This window comes from Elephantulus edwardii, unplaced genomic scaffold (genome assembly GCF_000299155.1).
Source record: "Elephantulus edwardii isolate Elephantulus edwardi_28Jun2011 unplaced genomic scaffold, EleEdw1.0 scaffold00189, whole genome shotgun sequence".
Lineage (NCBI taxonomy): Eukaryota > Metazoa > Chordata > Mammalia > Macroscelidea > Macroscelididae > Elephantulus > Elephantulus edwardii.
Window position 1 is genome coordinate 2,804,671 of NW_006399939.1, and position 23,120 is coordinate 2,827,790.

At 50.4% G+C, this 23,120-nt stretch overlaps 1 protein-coding gene across 1 annotated transcript in view; it reads right to left on the minus strand.

Moving 5' to 3' along the window:
- Positions 1–4,511: 4,511 nt before the first annotated feature.
- CRY2 (cryptochrome circadian clock 2) overlaps positions 4,512–23,120 on the minus strand; it is a 34,613-nt gene continuing 16,004 nt past the window's right edge. The window contains exons 6-12 of the mRNA XM_006896741.1: positions 18,737–18,877; positions 16,965–17,276; positions 16,581–16,732; positions 16,261–16,463; positions 15,849–15,941; positions 14,763–14,904; positions 4,512–4,646 (exon numbers count right to left, since the gene is read on the minus strand). Coding sequence (XP_006896803.1) covers positions 14,765–14,904; positions 15,849–15,941; positions 16,261–16,463; positions 16,581–16,732; positions 16,965–17,276; positions 18,737–18,877 — 1,041 coding nt within the window. The 3' untranslated portion in view covers positions 4,512–4,646; positions 14,763–14,764. The remainder of the gene's footprint in view (positions 4,647–14,762; positions 14,905–15,848; positions 15,942–16,260; positions 16,464–16,580; positions 16,733–16,964; positions 17,277–18,736; positions 18,878–23,120) is intronic.

Below are 23,120 nucleotides of genomic sequence, written 5' to 3' on the forward strand. Positions count from 1 at the left end.
GGCGGCGGCGGCGGCGAAGGTGGCGGCGCGAGGCGGAGGCGCGGCGAGGAGCCGCCGCCGGGCTCTGGCTGGGCGGGCGCGCGGTGCACCTGCGCAGGGCAGGGCGCGGCTCCGGCTTGCGCACCGCTCCGCTCTGGCGAGAGCGCTCCGCGCGCGCCCCGGTCCTCACCAGGGTCTCGTGCGCCCCGCCCTCGCCCCGCCCCTGGCCCGTGGAGCCACGCCCCGAAGCGCTCTCCAAGGTGCTGAAGCCGCGGCCCTCAGGTCCCGTGGCCCGTGGGTTTGTCTCCTCACCCCACCTTGAGTCCAACGCTGACCCCAGTCTCCCCACTGCAAAGCCTCCCAGCTGACCCAGTGGGCTCAGTCCAACCTCTTCTGCCCCTTGGGGCGGACCCAGCGCCCGAGAATCATCAGGTAACTAGTGATGATGTCTCAAATAACAAAGTCTCCAAGGCCTTGAAGGACAAAAAAGGTAGAAAATGAAGGTTGTGGGGAAAGAAGGGTGCACGGTATGGAATTAAGTGGTGGAATCCCAGTGGGGAGGCAGTGAGAACTAGTGGCCAGACAGTCCTATGATCTGATTTGTCTCATTTGTGAAATGAAGATAATGGTGGTGGTGAGGATAAACTGTTGTATGAATGCATTATCACTAGATGCCCAGCAGTATCCTCTACCCTCACCCCCTGCACTAAGGATGCCAAACAATATCCACTCCTTCCCCTCACTTCTGCATTAAGACTTGGGCCTCACACCGTTCCTCTCCCTTTGCTCTGATGTTGTAGACACTTCTCTATGGAGCTCCTCAACAAGATTGGCCTAAGGCTTCCTTCAGTCACAATTACTGATGGGGGATTGCATCCTTCCTCCTGGCTTCCCAGCTCTTCCCTTTCCTCACTTCAGCACTTTCCCTAGCCTTTCCCACTCACTTCTGCCTCAATTGCATTCATCACAAAGCACCAGTTTTGCTCCATGCAGATAACCCATAGATGGCTTCTCACACCCAAAGACTGGGCCTTTCGCTCTGCTCCCTCCAGTTGTTCCCTGGGGACCCTTTCGGTTGTTTCTGCTCCCTTCTGCACCACTGCCCCTCCTGGGTTTGGCCTGTGGTTCCCTCCTGGCTTTCTGTCCCCTCAGGGCCGGGCCTGCAGGTCTTTGTATTACTTGGCTGAGCTCTTTCACACAGCACATATTATTTGATGCTCAGGCCATGGCCAGGACCCCAGCTATGGTGGGTCAGTTACAGAGCCTCTGGGCATACCTTGATGGCCTCTCTGGCCAACTGATAAGAGCCACAGAAGTCCTGGTCTTCCCCTCACCCTGGTGAAGGGCTGGAGTAAATGGTTTTATAGCTTGAGGAATCGTATTTGCAAATCTGAACCTCTAACTGGACATGCTGGCCTCTTTCCTTTCAGTTTAGCCCCAGAAAGCAGTTGCAAGCATCCACTCTGAACAAGAACTTGCATCACTCAGTCAAAGGCCCTGTCTGCCCACCACCCTGGGCCCAGCCAGCCAGCCACCTCCCCTCTTTCACCATCTTGGCCCAGCTCTTTCCCAAGGTCCTCTTGGTAAGTGTCTGCAGTCAGGTTGCCTGGCTTTTCCTCCCAGGAAGGCAGCCTTGCTGTCATAGCTAATAATCGTTCCTGAGAACATGTGCTTGCCTCAGCTAGTGAGGATGGAGAGGTCAAGAGTGTGTGCATAGAACTCTCTTGCAGAATCTTCTGCTCAAGAACTGAGGAGGCTCAGCCCCAGGGCGCAGCCAAAGTCACATTTGAGAGAAGGCAGGCCCAGGATGTGGTGGCAAGAGGGCAGGGGGAGCTCCGAACAGGCCAAGGAGGAGCTGAGCCCGAGTCAAGCTGCTCCATCTTCTGGCCTTTCTCCTCTGTTCAGGGCAGCCTGAGACACTGCTGGGACTGGCTGGCACAAGCCCTTCTCTCAGGGAGTCAGCATGGGTGCTACCAAATCCCCAGTCTCACTGGTCCAGTCCAATGCAGGAAAGCCCAGGCACACAGCAGAGGGGCCACTGTCTGCCCATGTGGCATGGAGGAAAGGCAGCATGTGGACCCTGGGCTTTGCTGTGGTCAGCTCCCCACCACACAGCTGCAGCACTGATAAAGGACACACTGAGGGTGTGTGGTGATGGCCCACTGCGTCTTGGAGGAGGGGCTCAGGGGAGCTGAGCAGTGGGGCTGCTGCAGGCCTGTACTCAGGAATCCCATCCTGGACTGGGGAGCTCCATATGGTTCTGGCCCAATGAGCCTAAATGTGAACACCTGCACTGTAACAATCACCACTCAGTTCTCACCTGAAACAAAGAGGCAGGGTGAGGCTCTCGGCCTCAGCTTCAGCAGAACCAAGACAGTCTGGCCCAGGGCCTCAGCCAGGCTGACCTGTGCCGCTAGAGCCCCCACCCCCATCCCCAAGATTGATGACAGTACTTTTGCTTTGACAGAATCAGGTGTTTATAAAACAAATGAATGTTCACAAACAGTGGGAGAAACAGACCTTCCCAACGATAGACAATCTGTATAAAGTGCATTTTGCCTGCAACCATCTCTTCCTCATGCAGCCCCTGGGTCAGGGTTTGTATCACTCCCCAGGCTACCCAGGCTAGAAGAGGGGGGAGGCCAGGGGGAGCACCAGGCACTCACCAACCCTTCCTTCCCTCCTCCATCCCTCCAGCTGCAGGGGTTGATGGCCCCATGCATGGCAAGGGTGTCCCAGAGACTGGCCAGCAAGCCAGGGAGGGTGGAGCAGCAGGAGAGGTGGTCCTGCCAGTGTGTACATTAGGGGAGAGCCACCTCAAATCAGTGATAATATATATTGAATGTGGCCCTGAGCCCTCTGGCTGTCTCCATTTCTCAGACAAGCCCTTCCCAGCTTGTCCTACTTCCCTTCTAGCAATAGTCCCCTTGTAGCATGGGGCTGATGAACAGGGATGCCCCCAACTCAGTCTTCCCAACATACAAAAACAGATGCCCTGCTCTCCCCATGCAACGATGGGACATTCTAGTAGTAAAAGTGATGCACATACCACAGTTGTAATCTAGAGGCAGCTCTCTGGCTAAGAGAGCCTGAGGCCCTCCCAGGTAGAGGCCTGTCGACATGCTAGACAGCTATAGGAGGAGGGGTGACCTCGGGGTTCTGGTCCAAGGTCAGAGGGTGGTAGGGACAGGGTGAGAGCCAGGGGAGTGAACCACTATGAGGCTAGGAAAGGTCACAAGGGAGGTAGAGAGGAGAAGGCCAAGAGGCCAGCTTAACGTTTACACGAGGACCAAAATCCAGAGAGGAATTGGTCTCTGCTACGTGTACACACAGATGTGCACACACTCTCACATGCTCACGCGCACGTGTGCACACCACACACACACACACACACACACACACACACACACACACACACACACGGTGTGGCTCAAGTGCAGACCACAGTGTGGAAAGAGAACTCTATCCAGAGGACTGCCGGGTCAGCCCTTCTTTCCATTAACCTTCTCCACAGAGGCCGTTGATGGTGGGAGTGGAGAAGCGGGCAGCACAGGCCACTCCTGGAACACGTGGCTTCTCTGCTCAAACCTCCCACCTGATGCTTCTGGAAGGGTTGCCATGCTGGTTGCCACTTCTATTTTGACCTCTGTCAACTGCTTCTGGAGTCTTGAGTCCATCTACCTGGGTTCTAGGAGTCCAGCTACTACTGGTGGTCCAGCTTGGATGCTGACTAGTACAGCAGGCTCTGGAAGTCTCTAGAACACAGACTCAAATGGCTGCACTGGCTGGGGGCGGGGGGGGGTCAGCTGTCCTCAACAGTAGCACTTGGGCCCTTGGAGTGTGGCAGAGGGCTTGGGGCTTTATGCCACTGGAACCTGATCCCGTTTAAGGAAGTGAGCCCCACTCTGCCTCTCACAGCTCCTTGGTGACCAGGACCGTGTCAGCTGCTGGGGAAGAATAGGCTGGATGCTTCTCCTAACCACAGGCATCCAGATCTGGAAGGCAGATGTGCTGGTGCAGCCACTCCCTGCAGACCACATACACACCGCCAGTCAGTGTGAGCGTCCTTCTGTGTGACGTGGCACTGCAGAGCCATCAGCTGTCTACAGCCGGTGCTCGGTCCCAGGTGCTGCGGAAGGGTCTGGTGGACCAAGACAGGGAGTTTTCACATGAGAAAGATGCCAGGCAAGGTGGCTGAACCCGGACTTCACCCATCCACTGGCTTCATCCACCTTGGTTCTTGCTGCCTCTAGAGTCTCATACTCTTGACAAGAGTCTGCTCCTTGGTCTGATGTGAGTAGGGCGAGCTAGGGAGGCAGATGCCAGTGTCCCAGCTAGGGTCCTGACACTGTTCTACTTAGACCAGGCTGTCAGCTGGCAGGGACAGGCCTCAGCCGTGACCTCTAGCCTTGCATCTGGAGGTGGCCACAGCACTTGAGGCCAAGCGTGCTACAAGGGACTATTCCAGCCTGGGCCATACTCCGGGTCACAGTGTAAACAGATGCATGCACACGCAAACAGGCACACCACTCCCCCTGCACAGGCGCACACACACGCACACACGTCCTCGAGGTCTCCACTGGCATCGGCTTGTCCGCAGGTTGTGTTCTGCTGCCAGGTGGCTGTCCTGGCACCCAGGCTTGGCTCACGGAGCAGCAGTTCAGCAGCTGGAAGAGAAAAACAAGTGCAGAAAGGAGCATTCAGGAGGCTGCTCAGTTGTCCAGGAACACCAACGACTTGGGCTGCTTCCCTGGGGACACAGGCTGGGAGCTGGGAAGTGCCTGAGCAGAGAGCTGTGAGGGTCACAGGTCTGGGCCAAGGCTGTTTCTGAGGGGGCCAGTGTGCTGACTGGATACTGTCCCTCTGACTGAGGTGCTTTTGCAGGATCTGCTGTCTCCTGCAGACCCCCGAGGCACCTCTGCTCCACAGCTGAGCAGCTAGAGAGGAGGGGGAGGAAAGGTGCATGTGAACCCACTGGAGACGTTTAATGACACTTGCTTAGATATGACAGAGGAGTGTCAGAATTAAGATGCAGGAGCTGTTGCCAGAAATATAAGGAAAAAAGAGCTGGGGGAAGTGATTTTGAAGATGCAGGCAGGGACTCAGTTTAGAATCAGCAGGTGATCAAATTTCCACATATAGACAGGAGAACCCTGGCACAGAGCCCCAAGATGGGAGTGGGTGAGGAGATGTCAGATGACTCACTTTGGAGATTTATAACATCCCGAATCTGGGGCACCAGGAAGAAGCAGGCTTGTCACTGATAACAGACGACAAGGCAAGCCCGTCACAAAGCTGCTTCTGCTTTAAAGCAGGCAGGGTGCGTCTGCAGTCTGTAGGGACAGGCAGTGCTCTGTGACAAGGTCTGTCCAGTTTAAATGCTGCTGAGGCAGGTAACGGTAGATCTGGTCACCGGGCTAGGCCTGGGCACTGCACATCTGTGAATTCATGAACTCTGAAGACATGGCCACCCATTTCATAGAAGGAAAAACTGCAGTGCAGAGAGGAGTGACCTGCTCAAGTGACCTGCATTTCTAAGTGCCAGAGCCCCTATTTTCACCAGTAAGTCATCTATTACGGTATCACTAAGGTCTTTGTTGTTGAGTACTACTGAGTCAGAATCAGCCCATAGCGGACCCCCCAGTGGGTTTTCAAGGCACAGGAGGAAAATGCCCACCTTTCTCCTGCAGAGCAGCTGGTGGATTTGAACCATGTGCCTTCAGGATTGGAGCACAGCTTCTTGCCACTAGGCTATCAGATTAAGGCCTTTAGAGGACTTAAAATCAAAGATTCAACACAGAGGCATAAAGACTAGTATCCAGGCCACAAAACGGAAGTTAAGGTGCTCTAGGAAAAGGGTAAAATGTCTTTAAGAGACAAGGACATCAGGCCATCCAAGACACAAGAGTGAGTCTCTAACTGCCTAGAGCAACAGAAGAGAAGGAAATGGAGTGGAGTCCTATTGGGCTCATAAACTACTGAAGAAATGGATGGTGCCAGGCACCATTCATAAACATCTGATCAAGCACTTGCTAGACAGATCATGATCAAAAGGTGGAAAACTGGAATGAAATGTCAAATTCTTATTGGAAGCCAGACCCACTGGTTGCACCGAGATTGGTGGTTGCTGTGTGCTATCAAGTCGGAATCAACTCAGTAGGTTTTCACGCAGGAGGGGACTGCTCATCTATCTCCCATGGAGCAGCTGGTGGAGGGCCCCTCAAATCTATGGTCTGGAAAAGCCTTTTGAACTCTGAGCCGAAACTAACCCCCAGCTAACCAGGATGTGAACTCCATCAATAAGGAGTGTCTGTCTTAAGCTTCATGCCCTACTGAAGAATGACTGACATGAGACAGAAAGGACAAGAGTAACGAATCCACAGATGAGAACTTGGAGGGCAGAGAGCAGAAACTCCTGGAAAGCAGAGCAAGGGAGAACTGGACATGGTGTGCAGGGTGTGACCCCATCACTGAACTGCGCATGCGAGCACTGCTGAGTTCTGGGTATGTTCTGTTGTGTGTATCTTCACTAAAATGAATAAATACACCAGGAGGAAAAAACAATCAAAGACATTGGACACAGGGATTCTAAAGGAGTCTTCGGTCACACAGACCTTTCTAAGGCCATGTGCTCGGCCTGAAGCCACGCTCTGCAGGGAAGGGCCATCTGGTGTGGAAGGTGGAACACAGGGCGAATGTCGCAGAGGCTTCCTGGACGGCTCAGGACTGACGGCTCATTCTTTCAAATGAGTTTTAATGTCTGCAACTTCTCGCATAAGCATGTCCAATAAAAGTTAGTCATATTTTAAACTATAAACAACGATGTTTATTACTAACGAGTGTATAGCTGATCCTTGAACAAGGAGGGCTCGGGGTGCACAGCGGAGAATCCGAGTATACAGCTGCTCTCAAACAGCACGCGTTTAAACCTCGAGGGTCCACTAACATGCGGATTTCTTCCTGCGAAGACCCACTCAGACTGCCATGTGATGCTGGTCACATGGAGTGCAGTTCCTCCAGGGAGGGGCTGCGCATGCCGAGGTGATTAGCAACATTTAAGCTCACAGAAAAAGCACGGGAGAAAGGATTCTGTGTGTAAGTGGGCCTGGGAAGTTCAAACCCATGTAGTTCAAAGGTCGGCGGCATGTTCCCAGAAGCATGCTGTGCGCATACACGCCATACCCAGGTTTCCCTCTGCCACTGTGGCTACGCTGAAGAATGGGAGACTTTGGGGATCAGAGTAGAGCACGGGACTGCTTTACCGGAACCTCACTTCCTGTGTCTCCCCCATCTTCAGGGGCTGTTGGAGACGGTGTGTTTTCAGATCCCTCGGAACAAGATTCTTGGACCCTTGAGGAGACTAAGAATAGGTCAAGGAGGTCTATCAGAATCTTGCCCTTCTGGGCACATTTTTGTACGTGTGGGAACACGTGCTCTTTCCTGGGGGTGTGGTTCCATCCTACCTCAGCTTTTCTGCATGCCATGATTCTCAAAGAGGGGTGGAGTGGGTAACCCAGGGAGAAGTCAACAATCAATACCTACACCTAGATACGGATGTTGTATGTTTTGTTCTGTGTATTTTCACACCATGCACACACACACCCCACATCTTGGCTTAGCAGATTTACAAACTTGAAGTACCATTGTTGTTGTTATGTACCGTTGAGCTGGAACTGAGTCACAGCTGACCCTCCAGCAGGTTTTAAGAGGCACAAAGTCACACATGCCTCTGGAAACTCTATGAACTTTGATAATGTCGACAGTTGTAGGCTTCAGGCCTTTTGTTCACACAGTCGCTATGAGTCTTGCTCGACTCGAAGGCAGTCAACAACAAGTCACACAGGAGGTGACTGCTCATCTCTTTCCTGTGGAGCAGCTGGTAGATTTGAACTGTGTGCCTTTGGGTTAGTAGCACAATTCTTTACCACAAGCCACCAGAGTTCCCTCGTGTGCAGGAGGTGGATATAATGGGAACTTAAAATATAATCTAACTGCTGTCCAGTTGGTTCTACTTCACAGAAGTCCTCCATCAGGTTTCTGAGGCTATAAATTGCAATGACAGGAGAGTGGCTCTTTCTCATGTAGCTGCTGGCAGACTCTACGACCCAGGGACCTCACGCTGCAACACGCTGTGGACTACACCGCCAGAGCTCCCTATCGTGTGACAATGGTCTATTTGAATCAGGCACAATTCAGTTGTGGGCCAGGCACGTTATGTTTTAAAAAGGCACTAGCAACCCTAGTGGCACAGTGGTTAGGTGTAAGATCAGCACTTCAAACTGCTCCCCAGGAGCTTCTTTAAAGATTTCCAGCCTCAGCTCTATGGGCAGGTCTAGCCCACTCTAAGGTAACCAGGAGTTGCAACAGACTTGACGGCAATGGGTTAACCCAAATCCCTCAAAACACCAGCACTGATACCCAAGGTTTACAGGAACCAGCATGTCTTTGTTGACAAAGCTAGTCAAAATCTGTTTAACTAGTGCCTCGATCTGCTTGATCAGCAGATAACTAGGTGGCCTTGTGCTCCTGTTTGCAAGCTGGGGCTAAGTCTGCAGAAAACAGGGCCTGGGGAATCAAATGAGGCCGTGCAGGAAAGTGATGACAGAAGCATTAAAGGAAAGGGCTGAGCAGCCAGGGAGAGGCACCCAGGGAAAGATCAACTCATAAAACACGCACTGGAAAATCAATCTCTGGGTTGCCCAGTTTTTCCAACCTGTCATTAATACAAGAAACACAGAAGCAGCTGCAATGAAAAATAAGGCCACAACTCCCTCTATTTATCTCAATATTAGTTATGATGGCCTCCTGGACACCTTTGCCTTTGCTCCTTCCTGTCCATCAGACTCAGACACCACAAGAAACCCAATCTCCCAGTGTTAGCCCAGGAAGACAGGCATAAGCAAGGATCCCACCACAGCTGAATGTCCGGAAGCAGCTTTATCTGCAGACTATGGCCCATTGTACTTTACCCTAAAATGTGTGGATCACAACAAATTGTGACTAGAGAATGGGAATCCCAGAACACATGTGCTTATGAGAAACCTGTACTTGGATCAGGAAGCAGTCCTCAAAATAATGAAACACTACATGGTTCAAAATCCAGAAAGAAGTGCATCAGAGATGCATCATGTCTCCATACCTTTTCAATCTATATGCAGAGCAGATAATTCAAGAGGTGGGGCTTTGTGAAGAATTTGGCATCAGGTTTGGAGGAAGTCTCATTAACAGCCTATGTTATGCAGATGACACAACCCTGCTTGCTGAAACTCAGGAGGACCTGAAGTGCTTGCTGCAGAAAGTCAAGGACTGTAGTCTTCAATATGGATTGAAGCTCAATATCAAGAAGACAAAGATTTTCACCACTGGGCCAACTGGCAGAACCAAGATAGATGGAGATTGAGGCTGTTAATAGTTACAGCTTGCTCAGCTCCACAATCAACACTCCTGGCACCCAGTCAGGATATCAAAAGATGAACTGCACTGGGAAGATCTGCTGTCAAGGAGCTCAGAGTACTGAGAAGCAAAGATGTCAGTCTAGAGATCAAGGTGTGCCTGATCCAGGCCATGGTCTGGACAATGACTAAAGATAAGAATTGATGCATTTGAGGTGTGGTGCTGGAGAAGAGTCTTGAACCATGAACTGCCAAGAAAACCAACAGGTGTTTCTTAGAGAGGGTGAAACCAAGTTTCTCCTTGGAGACAAGGATTTTGAAGCTCTGTCTCACATACTCTGGCCATGTAGCCAGGAGGGACTGCTCTTTGGAGAAGGAAATCATGCTCATAATGGTAAAGGGACAGTGCAGGAAAGGAAGACCCTGGATGAGATGGATTGATATAGTAATTGAGGCAATAGGGTTAGGTGTGTTGGAGTTAGTGAGACTGGTTCAGGACAGAGCGGGCTTCAGAGATGTTGTATGTAGGGTCGCTATGAGTTGAGGGCATATAACAACAGCAACATTGGATGAGGCACAGTGAGTGCCCAGAAGTTTGAGAGAAACATAGTTTAAAAAAAAAGTCACTGGTGAATCAGTTCCAACTTTTGTGTCAAGAGTAGAACTCACAACCAAAGTGGCAGAACAGGGACTGAGACCCTGGCTCTTTCTGAATGCCAAGCTGCCCTCGCCTGCAATAGCTGTGATCCACATTAGTTTGCCCAGTGTCTTTCTCTGCATTAGTTCAAGTAATGAGGGAGTACAAATGTCAACTAGACAATAGACAAAGACATTCCAGAAGTCAGTTTTCACTCAGCGAGGCGCCAAAGCTCAGCAAAGCTCTGGGCCTGCAGTGGGAAGAGGGGAGAGGTGAACCCTGGCCACAGACCTTTTGTATCAATGGGTTCTCTCAGCAGATCACTATGTACCAGCAGCAGGGCAAGTGGAACACGTGAGCTGTTGTTCCCTATGGTAAAATAGTCAGCCAGTGAGAGAAATCTGTAAACAATTGAAGGCTGATAGAATCCTGAGCAGTCAGCGGCTCAGGGATTAGCGGAGCCAGCTGGAACAATAGCCATTTGGGGCTAGCTTGTTTTTCAGTTTAGTGAATATTGTCAAACAAAACTTAATGCAGAACAGACGCTGGTTGGGATGTGATGTGAGGGAAGCACGGAAATCTACTGACGGGGGGCCATGGCTTTCTACAATTTCAGTTTCAAGTGTAAATGGTCTGCCCTGGGGACTGTCCCAGTGCCAAAGCATTAGAACAATGGAAGTGCCACAACTGGAGCGCTCAGAGTTCCACTGACCTCACAAGGTCCGGCAGGCAGCCTGGCTGGGGACCACTGACTGTTGAAGCTTCACTCTGGGAACATCTCAGACCATGAGATCAAGGACTGTGCATCCAGCCCAAAGTCAGACAACTGAAACACGGCAGGAGGTGAGGAATGAGCATGTCTCCTGCCAGCCGTTCAGTATACTGCTGCCAGACCACTGTGGGCCACGGCTTTGCAGTCTGTTTCTGACTGAAGTGACAATAACCCAACCAGAGCCACCTGACAAGCAGATGCCAGATGAAAATGGGGCTGCATCAGTGTGGCGCACTTCACACACAGAGACTTTTCACATATGCTTTTCAACATGTATGCTCATGGGTACGGCAGGTGAGAAGGCGCTATTTACACCTTTTTACAATGAGGATGCGAAGCAGCTCAGAGGCCACCCCAGTGCATGGTTTCCTCTCAGGGTTCCACAAACATGTGCTATCCTTCCCCTACTGGTCTTGGGGGTTTCCTGCATCTGTCTGTGTTCTCTGCTTCTTGGCCCCCACTTACAACCTCCACAGCCTGCCTGACCCAGCCATCCAAGAAGCCAGTGACTAAGAGCATTGTAATAAAAACCTCAAAGGCAAAAAGTTATGTGCTTGGCTGCTAACTTCAAGGTTGATGGTTCAAATCCACCATTGGCTCTATGGGAGAAAAAAACTGCAGATCTGTATCCACAAAGATGACAGCCGCGACACATTGTGGGCAGCTCTGTCACGTCACGTGGGGGGCAGCTCTGTCACGTCACATGGGGTCACCGTGTGTGAGTCCTGATACCCCCTGTACTCTGATGGACAGTCTCCTGGATCACAAAGCAGGAGCCAGGTACACCCTCTGCACTGAAGACCATGTCTGGGACTCACTCAGAAGTCTCTCAGTGCCTTTCCCATTTGATCTTCAGGACCCACAAGCTCCATCACATCACTCTCCTGTTCCCAACGCTCCTTGGTTCCCAGGGAGTTCACCAATTGGCTCATCTGCCTGAATTTAAGAGCATCCCTGATCGGACTCAGCTGTAATCTTACATTCTTCTAAAATAACAATTACAACAATATCCATCATACTCAGAGCTGCCATATACTGAGGACTTCGCAGGAGCCAGGCACCAGGTGAGCACCTGGCCTATTCCACAGACATAGTGAGGTGTCTACCAGGAGCCACACTTCTCAGACAATGGCAGCTAGATATGTGTGGGCTGCTGCCTGGGCCAGACAACAGATCCTGGTTGGTCTAAGTTAGTGATATACAAAGTGTGATCCTGGACCAACAGCATCAGCAACCTCTGGAGACTTGTCAGAAATGCAAATTCTGGGTCTCATCCCAGACCTAATGAACCAGAAATGCTGGGGTGGGGCCCAGTCACCAGTGGCCCCTTAAAGCGGGAGAGCAATGCTCTATAAGCCAATCCTGACTCCACTTCCTACTTTGGGGGTGGCTTTGTGACTCAGGTCTGGTTAATGAGACCTGAGTGAAAGCCTAAGGGTGGGGTGTTCTGGGGAAGCTTTCTTTTCTAGGGTTAATGTGATGTGACGACTTGGCTAGGCTGTGATTCTCAGTGGCTGAATTGCTCTTCCAAATATAAAATGAGGGAATAATTGCATTCCAACTTGTGCTCTAATGTGAGCAGCTAATCCGTCAAAAGCCAATCAATTTCCTTGGAAGTGTGGCTTGTATCCAATATATATGGACAGTCTGGCAAACCACCCTCTCTCCCAATCCTGCATCGGACTGGTCATCCTCTGACCTCCAGCTCTTGGGATGTGAACCAGCAGCCTGCCATCTGACCTGCCAATTTGGGATTCATCAGTGTTTCAGGAGAAGCCTCCAGCCTGCCATCTGATCCACGCATTTGGGCTTATCAGCCTCCATGACTACGTGAACCATTTCCGTGAAATAAAACAGCTTTCTTATGTGAGCCATTTCCTTGACTAAATCTCTCTGTATTTATATATACACATAAATATATCTCTTTATTTATAAACACATGTACACTCACCACTTTTGCCCCTCTTTACCACCCAGCCTAAGATAAAAGTGAAGCCAGCTCTTCTCCACAACAATCAGGATGAAAATGACAACCTACTGTTTTGTTTTCTATGCCAACTTTTGTGTCTGTCTTCTTATCAAATTTAATTTTTCCTTTATGCATTTATAGCTTCTTAGCATCTATATCCCTTTATTTATTTACTGTCTCTCCTCCCACTAAGATGCACCCCAGAAAGAAAGGCCTTTGTCAGCTTTGCTCACAACCACAAACCCAGCGCTTAGGAAGATGTCTGCCAAATTGTGGACACTGATACATATTTACAGCTGTCACTGCTCCTTCCTCCCTTTTCTGTGCTGAACGCAGGCACTGATGGCCACAGCTGTGGCAGCCACCCTGTGATCATGAAGAGAAGGTCAAGAGGCTCTTAGAAAAATTAGCTCTGACACTGTTAACCTATCAAACCCAAACCAGCAGCACCTATCTTTGGGCTTCTGGTTAGGCAAGAAAAACAAACCCCTATCTGGTTAAGCCACACCAGGAAGATTTCAGTCACTAGCAGCCTCACATATTCCTAACTGACACATGCATTCATCACTTAATCCTGGCAACACTTTTGCCTAATTTAGAAATGAGGAAATGGAGTCTCATAGCAGTTAAGTAATTTGTATAAGATCTGCATGTTTGCAACTACTAAGCCATTTTCCTTGTATGAAATGCCCACCTCATGACCTAAATCCACTTTATCTTTAAGGTAAGCCTCTGCCAGGCTGAGTGCCCCAGCCCACCATGAGCTGCCTTCTGTAAGGCAGGAGGGTCTAGGAATTATCAGTTATGTGTCTTTTTCTAATTGGGCTGTGAAATCCTGGGGATGCATCCACTGGCACATTGTATGTCTTATACATCCTCTTCTTCATGCACCTGCTGGCAACAATTTTATGCGGAGTTAGACACTCCTAGCTTATTGAGCAAACTTGACCTAGACTTTTACCCTCTCTGTTCCTCAGTCTTTACACATGAAAATCAGAGTAGCGGCCCTCCAGGCTCCAGACGTACAACACAGAAGGAACCTTGCTAGGTATCACAGAGATAAGAGATCATTTGTGAAACTTGGACAGTATCAAAGGTTGCTGGTGCTCCCAGGAACGAGATAGCAGAAAACGGACCATCAGCAATGTCTGTGACAATAAGCCTCATTGGAAAGGGCTGAAATATCTGAAAGTCACCATCTTACTAAACACACAAGCTTAGATGTACAAACAAGAGGGCCCTGCCCTGATCCCGAAGTGAGAGGGATCTGTAAAAAACAGAATCAGTCTTTCCCTTGAGAAACTCTCCCTCCAATCTACAGATGGCAATGAGATGGGGTCTCCTAGTCCTTATGGGGGCTGAACTTGCTAGATCACTAGGTGGGGCTGGACTGAGCAAGCCACAGCATGAAGGGTAAGTGCTGCCCTCCCCTGGTCAGCCTGCAGAACATTGCCCGCTGGGAGGGCAGGGGCTTATAGCACCTCACAAGCTTCGAGGGACCCTTCTCCCCACACAACACACTCAGGGCTTGGTCTTTTTGCTGGACTTGACCCATTTTGAGAGGTAGAAAGAGCCAAATGGGGGGAAATGTTCTTCATTATTTGTCAAAGAAAGAAAAATGATGTGAGTTTATATTGTAGAGTGTATAAAACTCAAAAGAGTGGAATTTTAGAGCGGAGTCTAAAAGTCATGCTACCTCAACCAGATTTTAATTTCATTTCCATTTTAATTCAGTTCCCAATATTATCCATAACCTCTTGATAAGTTTCTCTGAGTGGCACAGTTAAGTCACAATTATTAGTCACCAAGTGGCTGGTTTGAAAGAAGCAGACTCAAACGACAGTCACCCTTCCAGAAGGTGCCTGAAATCTCTGAGGAGCATGGTCCTCTGCACACGCAGGGCCCCAGGGATCAGAAGCGGCTCAACAACCACAATCGTCTTTAACAGGGAGGGCAGAAGTTTCCAAACCCAAGAACCCTCCTCGTTCCCACCTCAAAGCTGCCCTTACTCACTCTCAGACGTCGTTGCTCGGCAGCTCTGGGCTGGACAGCTCAGCCACCCTGGCCCGTTTGCTGACCTCTTCGCCTGGTGGCTCCTCGGCTGTTTCTAGCTTCCGTTTGGGGGATGCTGGGCCACTGGGTAGTTGTCTTTGGCCTGCTGGGAAGTGTGTCAAATGTCACACTCACCGTGCCCGGTAAAAGATGACCCTAAACTATGCAGAGGCAGCGCTATGGGGACAGGGACTGCTCACTGATGGCACACCATCTGGTACCTAACTGCTGTCCCCTGGTCTGCTTTCAGCAGGGACTTTGCCTAGAAGAACCTGAGGGCCAGCTCTCACAGACCTAAGCACCTCTGCTCCGCTCGCCCTCTGCAACCCTGAGACTGCCAAGCCCACTCAGCCCCATGTCTGCTGGGAGAGCAGGAAAAGCCCTGGAGCTCCAGCAGCCCCACCTTACTGATTTTCCCCCCGAAGCTGGAGGGAAGATGTTCATCTGCCATGGCTCTGCCTACTTTCCTCTCTCCTGCTACGACCATGACCCCTGTCTCTATCTCTTGCCTGGACCATGACTGCAGCTTCTTCCCAGCCTCCCTGTGTTCACCTGTGCTGTTTAAGAAATAAATGTGACTGTTCTCCACTCTGTCAACCCCCTCCCAAGGCACCACACCTCTGTCCCCTCCATTCTAGGTCTTCACTCCGGATTCTAGTCACAGCAGTTTCCTTCACTTCCTGAATTAGCCAAGTTGGTGCCTGTCTTTGGGTCTTCTGTCTGGAATGTTCTTCCTCCAGTTCAGGAAGGCCTGTCTTGTTCTCATTCTCTGCCCAGAGAGGTGGCCCTGGATGACTCCAATCTACACTAAGCAAAGTACTCCCTTGCTCCCTAGCCACTCTCTCTATCAAACTTCTCAATTTTACTTTCCCCAAGGCTTTGGTATAAATCATCTTCCTTGGTCTCTTTTACCACCTGGCTCTCTCAGGTGGCATCAAAGCTCCACCAGGGACAGGACCTGCTCTGCCTTCTCTCATCAGCTGTGAGTGGCTGAGGGAGGTCGGGGTGCTTCAGAAGGGGCAAGCGCAGAGAGCCCAGGGTACCCACCTGCACTGGTCACACTCACAGCCTGGCTCGAGCTGGGCTCGGTCACAGGGTTACTGAGGTCTTCGACACAGGAAGGGACGGACGCCAGGAGACCTGGGAGAGGTGAGGTAGCAATTCAAATGCAGTGTGACAGGACAGCAGAGGGCCGAGGGGTGGGGTGTGGGGATGGGCTGAGGGCCATGACATGGAGGTGCAGTCTCTTCCCACTGCCCCATAATCATTCAGGGATACCCAATCTGATTGACCTGCCGTCCCCTGGCTAGGAAGTCAACTCAGACACACTGGCTTGGAAGACAGCGCCTAGCTTCTCTTTACAATCACTTTGCAATCCCCATCTGCCCCTTTCTGAGCCCACAGGTGCTGTTCTTCCCCTCAGTGGCCAAGGGGTGGGGTGGGGACAGCAGCTGCTTACAGAGTCCCCGGTAGCGGGAGAGCTGCTGGTAGATCTGCTTCATTCGCTCGATGTTGAGCCGGCTGGTCTCGGCATGGTTGACGATGGGCCGCGGGTAGTCCACTCCAATGATGCACTTGGCTGCCTTCTGAATGGACTCGGGGGCGTTCCAGGGCTCATAGATGTACCGGGAGGGGAACCCTTTCAGTTTGGGTAGGTATCGCCTGAAACACACACACCAGAGGACTTGTCAGCACACTGAACCATCTTTAAAGGGCCAAAGGCCTCCCACCAAGGAGGCTGCAGAGGTCAGGGGCAGAGCATCAGGCCTGAGCCTTCACCTGATGTAGTCTCCACTGGGGTCCGTGCGGCGGCCAAAGCCCACGGGGCAGTAGCAGTGGAAGAACTGCTGGAAGAAGGCACTGCAGGACAGCCACATCCAGCTGCCCGCGTTCACGCTGAAGTCTGCGTCCAGGAGCAGCTCGTCGAACACCTGGAGGAGGACAAGGGGGGTCAGCTTCTAGGGAGCCAACTGCAGACGTGGCCCCACGCAACCACAGCCCCCCAGGGAGGAAGGCCACAGCTCTCTGCTGAGGGCAAGTCAAGGAGGGCTTGGATGGAATCTCCAGGACCCAGGCGCCCATCCCATCCCCCAGCCTGGAAGGGGGCTGCCCTAGGCTGCGCCTGACAGAGGGGCAGGCCGGTTCCGATACAAGGTCACTCACCCGGACCCCGCTCTCCCAGCTGACCCAGAGGTCCCCTCGGGTGAGGAAGCAGGCCACGGCGTGCCGGGCCAGGTGGTGGATCCAGCCCTCCTGCCTCAGCTGGGTCATGATGGCGTCAATCCAGGGGAAGCCTGTCTTGCCCTCGGCCCACTTGGCCAGGGCCTCGGGGTTGCGGTCCCAGGGGATCTGGATGCAGATGGGGTTCCCCTCCATGCGGTCAAACCTGGGGTTGTTGGTGGCTGCCGTGTAGAAGAACTCTCGCCACAGGAGTTGCCCAAACAAAGAAAGGGGGGGCGTGCTGTTCCGCTTCACCTGAGGGGATAGTGGGGACACATGGCTCAGGCCTGTTCCCTTGAGGAAGGTGGAGCTGCCACAACCAGGGTAGCCCCAGACAACCCCATGTGAGCCAGGACCGTCCCCGAGAAGCTGCGCAGTTTGCCTGCAGATTAAAGCCCCCTCTTGCAATGAACGGCCTGGTCCCTGGCTATGCTGTAGCTCTGAGGAATAAAACGACTGCACAGAGTCGGGAAGTGTGCAGGGATATACCAGCTGGACCAGATGTCCCAAGAATGGGCCAGGATCTTAGTCACCAGGGTTCTCTGTCTGGCTCCGCCTCCACTTTCTAAAGCATCAAAAGGAATTTCCCCAGCAGCATGGCAAAAAAGTGCTCAGGCTAGATTCAGTGACGAAAGTAACACATAACAGCCTGAATCTAGGGCAGGAGGGGACAGACAGACAGATCAGGCCTCCAGGTAAGTAGTGAGTTTCTCAAAATCACAAGACAGCTCTCTAAAGTGGTGCTGCTGTGTTGGGAAACAAGGAAAAGAGATAAGGGCGATGTGATGACCGCGAATGGGGTGTCCTCTCTCCCCGGTGGGGAAGTATGGACACAGGCTGTTTATTTGGCCCTAAGGCAGCCCGTCTGAGTATTCCTCCCTCACTGATGGACAACAGCTGTCCCTGACTGTGCTGGGATTGCTCGGGCTGAGCCGTTAGGGTGACTGTGCCCCTCAGCCTAGGCCTCCCTCCCCTCAGTACTGCACCCCAGCCACCTGCCACATCGAGTGTCGCACCCAGAGGGCAGCTTTTCTACCTGTCCTGCTCTACAGGCTGTGCTGGGCTCTGCCACCTCTTGCCGAGGGTTCCTTCTCTTCTGGGCTAGACGCCCACTTTAGCACCTCCAGGATGCACAACCCAGCCTGTCTCACCATTCCCAGGGCCCCCTTCCATTTTCAGGGCCTCTCTCACCATTCTCAGGGCCCCTTCTCATCCCCAGGGTCCCCTATCATCATTCTCAGGGTCTCCCCTCCAATTCTAGGCCCTCTATTACCAGAGACTCCCTTCCACTCCCAGGGTCCCTTCTTATTCCCAGGGTCCCCCTCATCATTCTCAAGGTTTCCCTCCCATTTCCAGGCCCCCTATTACCAGAGCTCCACTCCCAATCTCAGAGACCCTCTCATCATTCTCAGGGTCCCCCTCCCGTTTCCTGGCACCCCACCTTTACCAGAGATGACTTCTCATTCTTAGGACCCCCCTCCTATTCCCAAAGCCTCTTCTTATTGCCATTCACAGGGCATCCCCTTCACCATTCTCTGGCCTTCTCTCTCACTCTGGGGGTTCCCTCCCATTCCTAGGGTCTCCCTTCCCAAACCTGGTACCCTCCTATTCTCAGGGCTTATGGGAAAGGCCCTTTTCAGGGAGGGTGACTGGCCCACAAGGCCCGGACCCAGTGGCTGCAGCTGAGAATGGGCAGGCAGCCATTACTCCCTCACCTTTTTATACAGGTCCCACAGGCGGTAGTAGAAGAGGCGGCAGGAGAGGCAGCCGAAGCGTAGGTAGGGGCTGAGGCCTGTGGGGCTGGCCAGCAGGGAGTTGGCGTTCATTCGGGGTCTCTCATAGTTGGCAACCCATGCCTGCAGTGGAAAGAAGAGGAAGAAAGGGAAGACTTGAGAAAAGAGTGTGCTGGCTTCCTGGTGTGACTCCCGAGCAAGGGCTGGGCCAAGCTCACGGATATGGGTTTGTCTTTCAGGTCTCTGGTTTCTATTGCTGCTTCCTTTCCTTCAGGACCTTAGAGCCTCAACTTCCCTTCTAGATAGCCTCTCCAACCAAGTCAAGGCTCCCCATTCCTGCTCCCTTCCTGGACACACACTTCTGTTAGGACACCCTCAACCCATTGGCATTTCTTATGCTAAATGCTCATAAGCAAGTTCTAGCTGAAGCTACAGAAAATGAAAACAAGTCCACAAGAGTCAAAGACCTTGAGTATATCCTTGAATTTAGGGGCTATTTAAAAAACTAATTTGACACACTGAAAACTAACAACCAAAGACCAGATGAGTTGTATGATGATATAAAGGATACCCTATAAGAAGAAAACAAAAGGCCTAGAAAAGATGGAAGAAAAAGACCAAAATGGAAGACTCTGAGAACATATGAAATATGAATATGATCTTATACATATGAAAAAGAGCGGATGTGATTTCAAAGGGTTTCAAAGTCTAAGTAAAGTATGATAAGGATACATGGACAGATGTAGAATTAGTAAACGGAAAGGATAGAAATGATTCAGCATTCCTCAAACTGACAGGGCTGAAGAAAAGGATTCAAGCCTGGAATGGCAATCCTGAAGAATATACGGATAATAAATTGAATGGCACAGGAATCATCAAAAGATGGCAAGGATACAGTCTCTGTACTACAAAGGACATTGTGACATTAACCATTTCAGGAAGATGTACACGATTTTTTTTAAAAGTGCTATTAAAGGAAGAAGCCCAAGCTGCTCTGAAGGTATTGGTGAAATATAAAGATCTAGGAATAGATAAAAAGACTAAATGTTTCAAAAGCCCATAGTTTTAACAGTGCATGGTTTAAAATCAGATGTGCACATCATCTGATTATAGCCTTTCACCATACTTATTCAATCTGTATGCTGAGCACATAATCCAAGAAGCTGGACTATATAAGGAAGAATATGACGTGAGGACTGGAGGAAGAGTCATGAACAACTTGTGATAGGCAGGTGACACAGGAATCCAGTTAGGCTTGGATTACAATCAATGCTCATGGATGCAGCAGTCAGGAAATAAAATGCCAAGCAAAAGTGGAAACTCCATGATCAAGTGGCTCTTGAAGGTGGTAACGGTCAAGGATGTCACTTTGAGGACTACAGTACATGTGACCCAAGTCAAGGCATTTTTCAATTGTCTCATATGACTGCAAAAGCTGGACAACAAATAAGGGCCAAAGATTTAGAACTGATGCATTTGGATTATGATGCTGGCAAACAATACTGAATATAAAATATAAAGCCAGAAGAATGGACAAGTTTGTCTTGGCAGACGTAGAGCCAGAATGTTCCTCGGAAACAAAGACAGTGTTCGAATCCCACAGACGCTCCGCTGGAGAAGGAGGGGCCATCTCCTCCTGTGCCCGTCGGATCTGATTCAACCATATACAACAACAACAAAGAAACAGGGAGTGAGAAGTCATCTCACATATTTTGGCATTTTATCAGGGGAGACTTATCTCTGGAGAAGGACGTCATGTTTGGTAAGAGGGTCAATGAAAAAGAGGAAGACCCTCAGTGAGCTAAGATGTCGCAGCAGCTACAATGCTGGGCTCGAGCATGTTAGAAATGATGGCATGGGGCACGGCCAGTGGCCTTTCATTGAGCAGGAACCAATTTGATGACCCCTAACAACAATATGCAAATTCATATTAAGATGACACCTGGATTCACAGGACATCTGGAATTTTTTAAAAATTATTAGTGTGTGTCTGTGTGTGTGTGTGTCTGTGTGTAGCATCAAATTGGATCTGACAGGTACAGGAGGAGATTGTCCCTCCTCCAGCAAAGCATCTGGTAGATTCAAACCACGCACCTCTGGGATTGCAGTGCAGCTTCTTGCCACTAGGCCACCAGAGCCTGCTTGAATTTTTGTTTGTTTTTTAAAAAACTAAGACTGCTGACTCAAAGGAATATATTTCTAGTGGTTAAGTTTATGTATTATGGGTATGTTTTTTGAAGAGGGTTTATGGCAGGAAGACTCATACACAGCCACCACGTATTTTATCTATTTGAAAAGCTGGCCTCACTCAGATGGAGGATTCCCATATTCCTCCATGCTAGGGATCAAACAAACAACAGCAACAACAAAAATCCAACCAGCCCAGTGCTTTACATTTGATTCTGAGTCAGCGTGTAGAACAGAGTTGATCCAAAGGGTTTCTTGGCTGTAATATTCACAGAAGCAGAGGGCCAGGCCTTTCTTCTACCTCACTGCTGGGTGGGTTCAAATCATTAAATTTTGATTTTGAGTGCAAAGGTATGCCATATCAATATTAATTAATTTATGCCATATCAATATTAATTAATTTAAGCTTCACAGTAGTTATCCTTGGTAAGTACCATTAGTAAGAAGTTACAGAGTAGAAATTGAGGCACTGGGTGGGTAAGTAATCTGCATAAGACATGGACCAGAGAGCCTTGGAGCCATGATTCGAATGCTGTGCTCACCCGTTTCATGCCAGAATGTGAGCTGGAGACAAAAGCAAATGATGAGCTCGATGTCTTTGTCCTCATTCCTATTTAATTTGTGGTGTGACTTTTAATTTTATTTAGTCTCTCAGCTACTTGTCTGTTAAATGAGAACAAAATATCCCACCCCTTGGGAATAAAATGAGAAATAGGAAATACTTCCTGGAAGCATTAAGCAGACTCTAGTTATACAGAAAGAAGGAAAAAGGCTTCTACTTTCCAGGAAACAAAACACAACCTACCTCAGGCCCTGCTCTGTCCTTGGGGGCCTAAGGCTGGTGTGGCATCACAGACGCCAGAGACGTCTCATCGCTGCTGGGCAGGGGCCGGGAGAGGAGAAAGCTTCCAACTCACTCCTCCACTCATGTCATGTCCTCAACCATTTGTGGTGTGACTTGTCTTGTTTCTATCAGCCACTTGTCACTGGTGCTGTGCTCTACTGTTCATGACACAGTGACAAGCTTGCTTTCATTTGACCTTAACCATCCTCTGAGGCAGCATTTATCATTGCCTCCTTTTAAAACTGAGGAAACTAAGCTCAAAATGTGATGTGATTCTCCTGCAGTTACAAAGAGAGTAGGACTCAGGGCTGGGATGAACTTGGGCTTGAATTTGATGCCAGACATGAGTTTCTCTCCATGATATCTCCTAACCATTTCTCCCCTTTGCTAATACTTAGCACTTCCTCATAGATGAGACAGAAGTCATCAGGTGGAAGCATCTCAACTTTTAGCCACTGAATCTACCAACTTGCCTGTGTCAACACCTACCCCCAGCCCTCTCCTTCCTCCTGTACCTCTGTCCAAGGTCAAGGCCTCCACCTGGCTGTGGATCCCTCCCTTCTCCCTCTTGCACACTTTACCTCTCCCTCTTTACAGGATCTATTCCAAGAACACAGGAGAACTTACATCATTTCTCTGCTTAGAAAATAAAACAAAACTTTCTGGTAACCCATGGGCCTCTGCATGTGGGTCCTCTAGTCTGTCTTCACATAGGCCCCACCCCAACTCTACTTTCTAGTCACTTGCTTAATCAAATGCTGAGTCATATGAGCAGGGACCAAAGATTGTGACTTTAAGGCCAGTCAGCTGTAGGGGCAGGATTTCGGAGCTGACTGCTCCCCACGAGCCAAGACAACATCCTCTCTGTTCCTCCTGTCCAGGTGACAAGGCCATGGGACACTGTGGGCAAGCACCAGTGGAGCCTCTTTCCTTCTTGTTACCAAGCCCCATTGATAAGAGGTGGACCATTAGTTCCGTGTCCAAGAATGAAAGCATGACCCCGGGGAAGGCTTAGCAGAGCACCTAAACACAACCTAATTCAGCACAGACCCTCCAGTAAGGACGACCTACATGGAGGTGACAGAAAGGCTCTTGGGGAAGGTCTAGACGCACACAGTACAAGGCTTCACTCTGCTACTAACAGTGTGACTCCAGGCAAGTTACTTAACCTCTCTAAGCCTTAGATTCCTAATCTGTAAAATGGAGAGTGGAATATTTACATTTTAAGACTATGCAAAGATTATGGGTGGTGATGTAAGCAAGTGGTTAATACAGAAACACTCAGCCCAGTGCCTGCCCGGCACATGGCACAGGCTCAGTAAGTGGCAGCTGCTA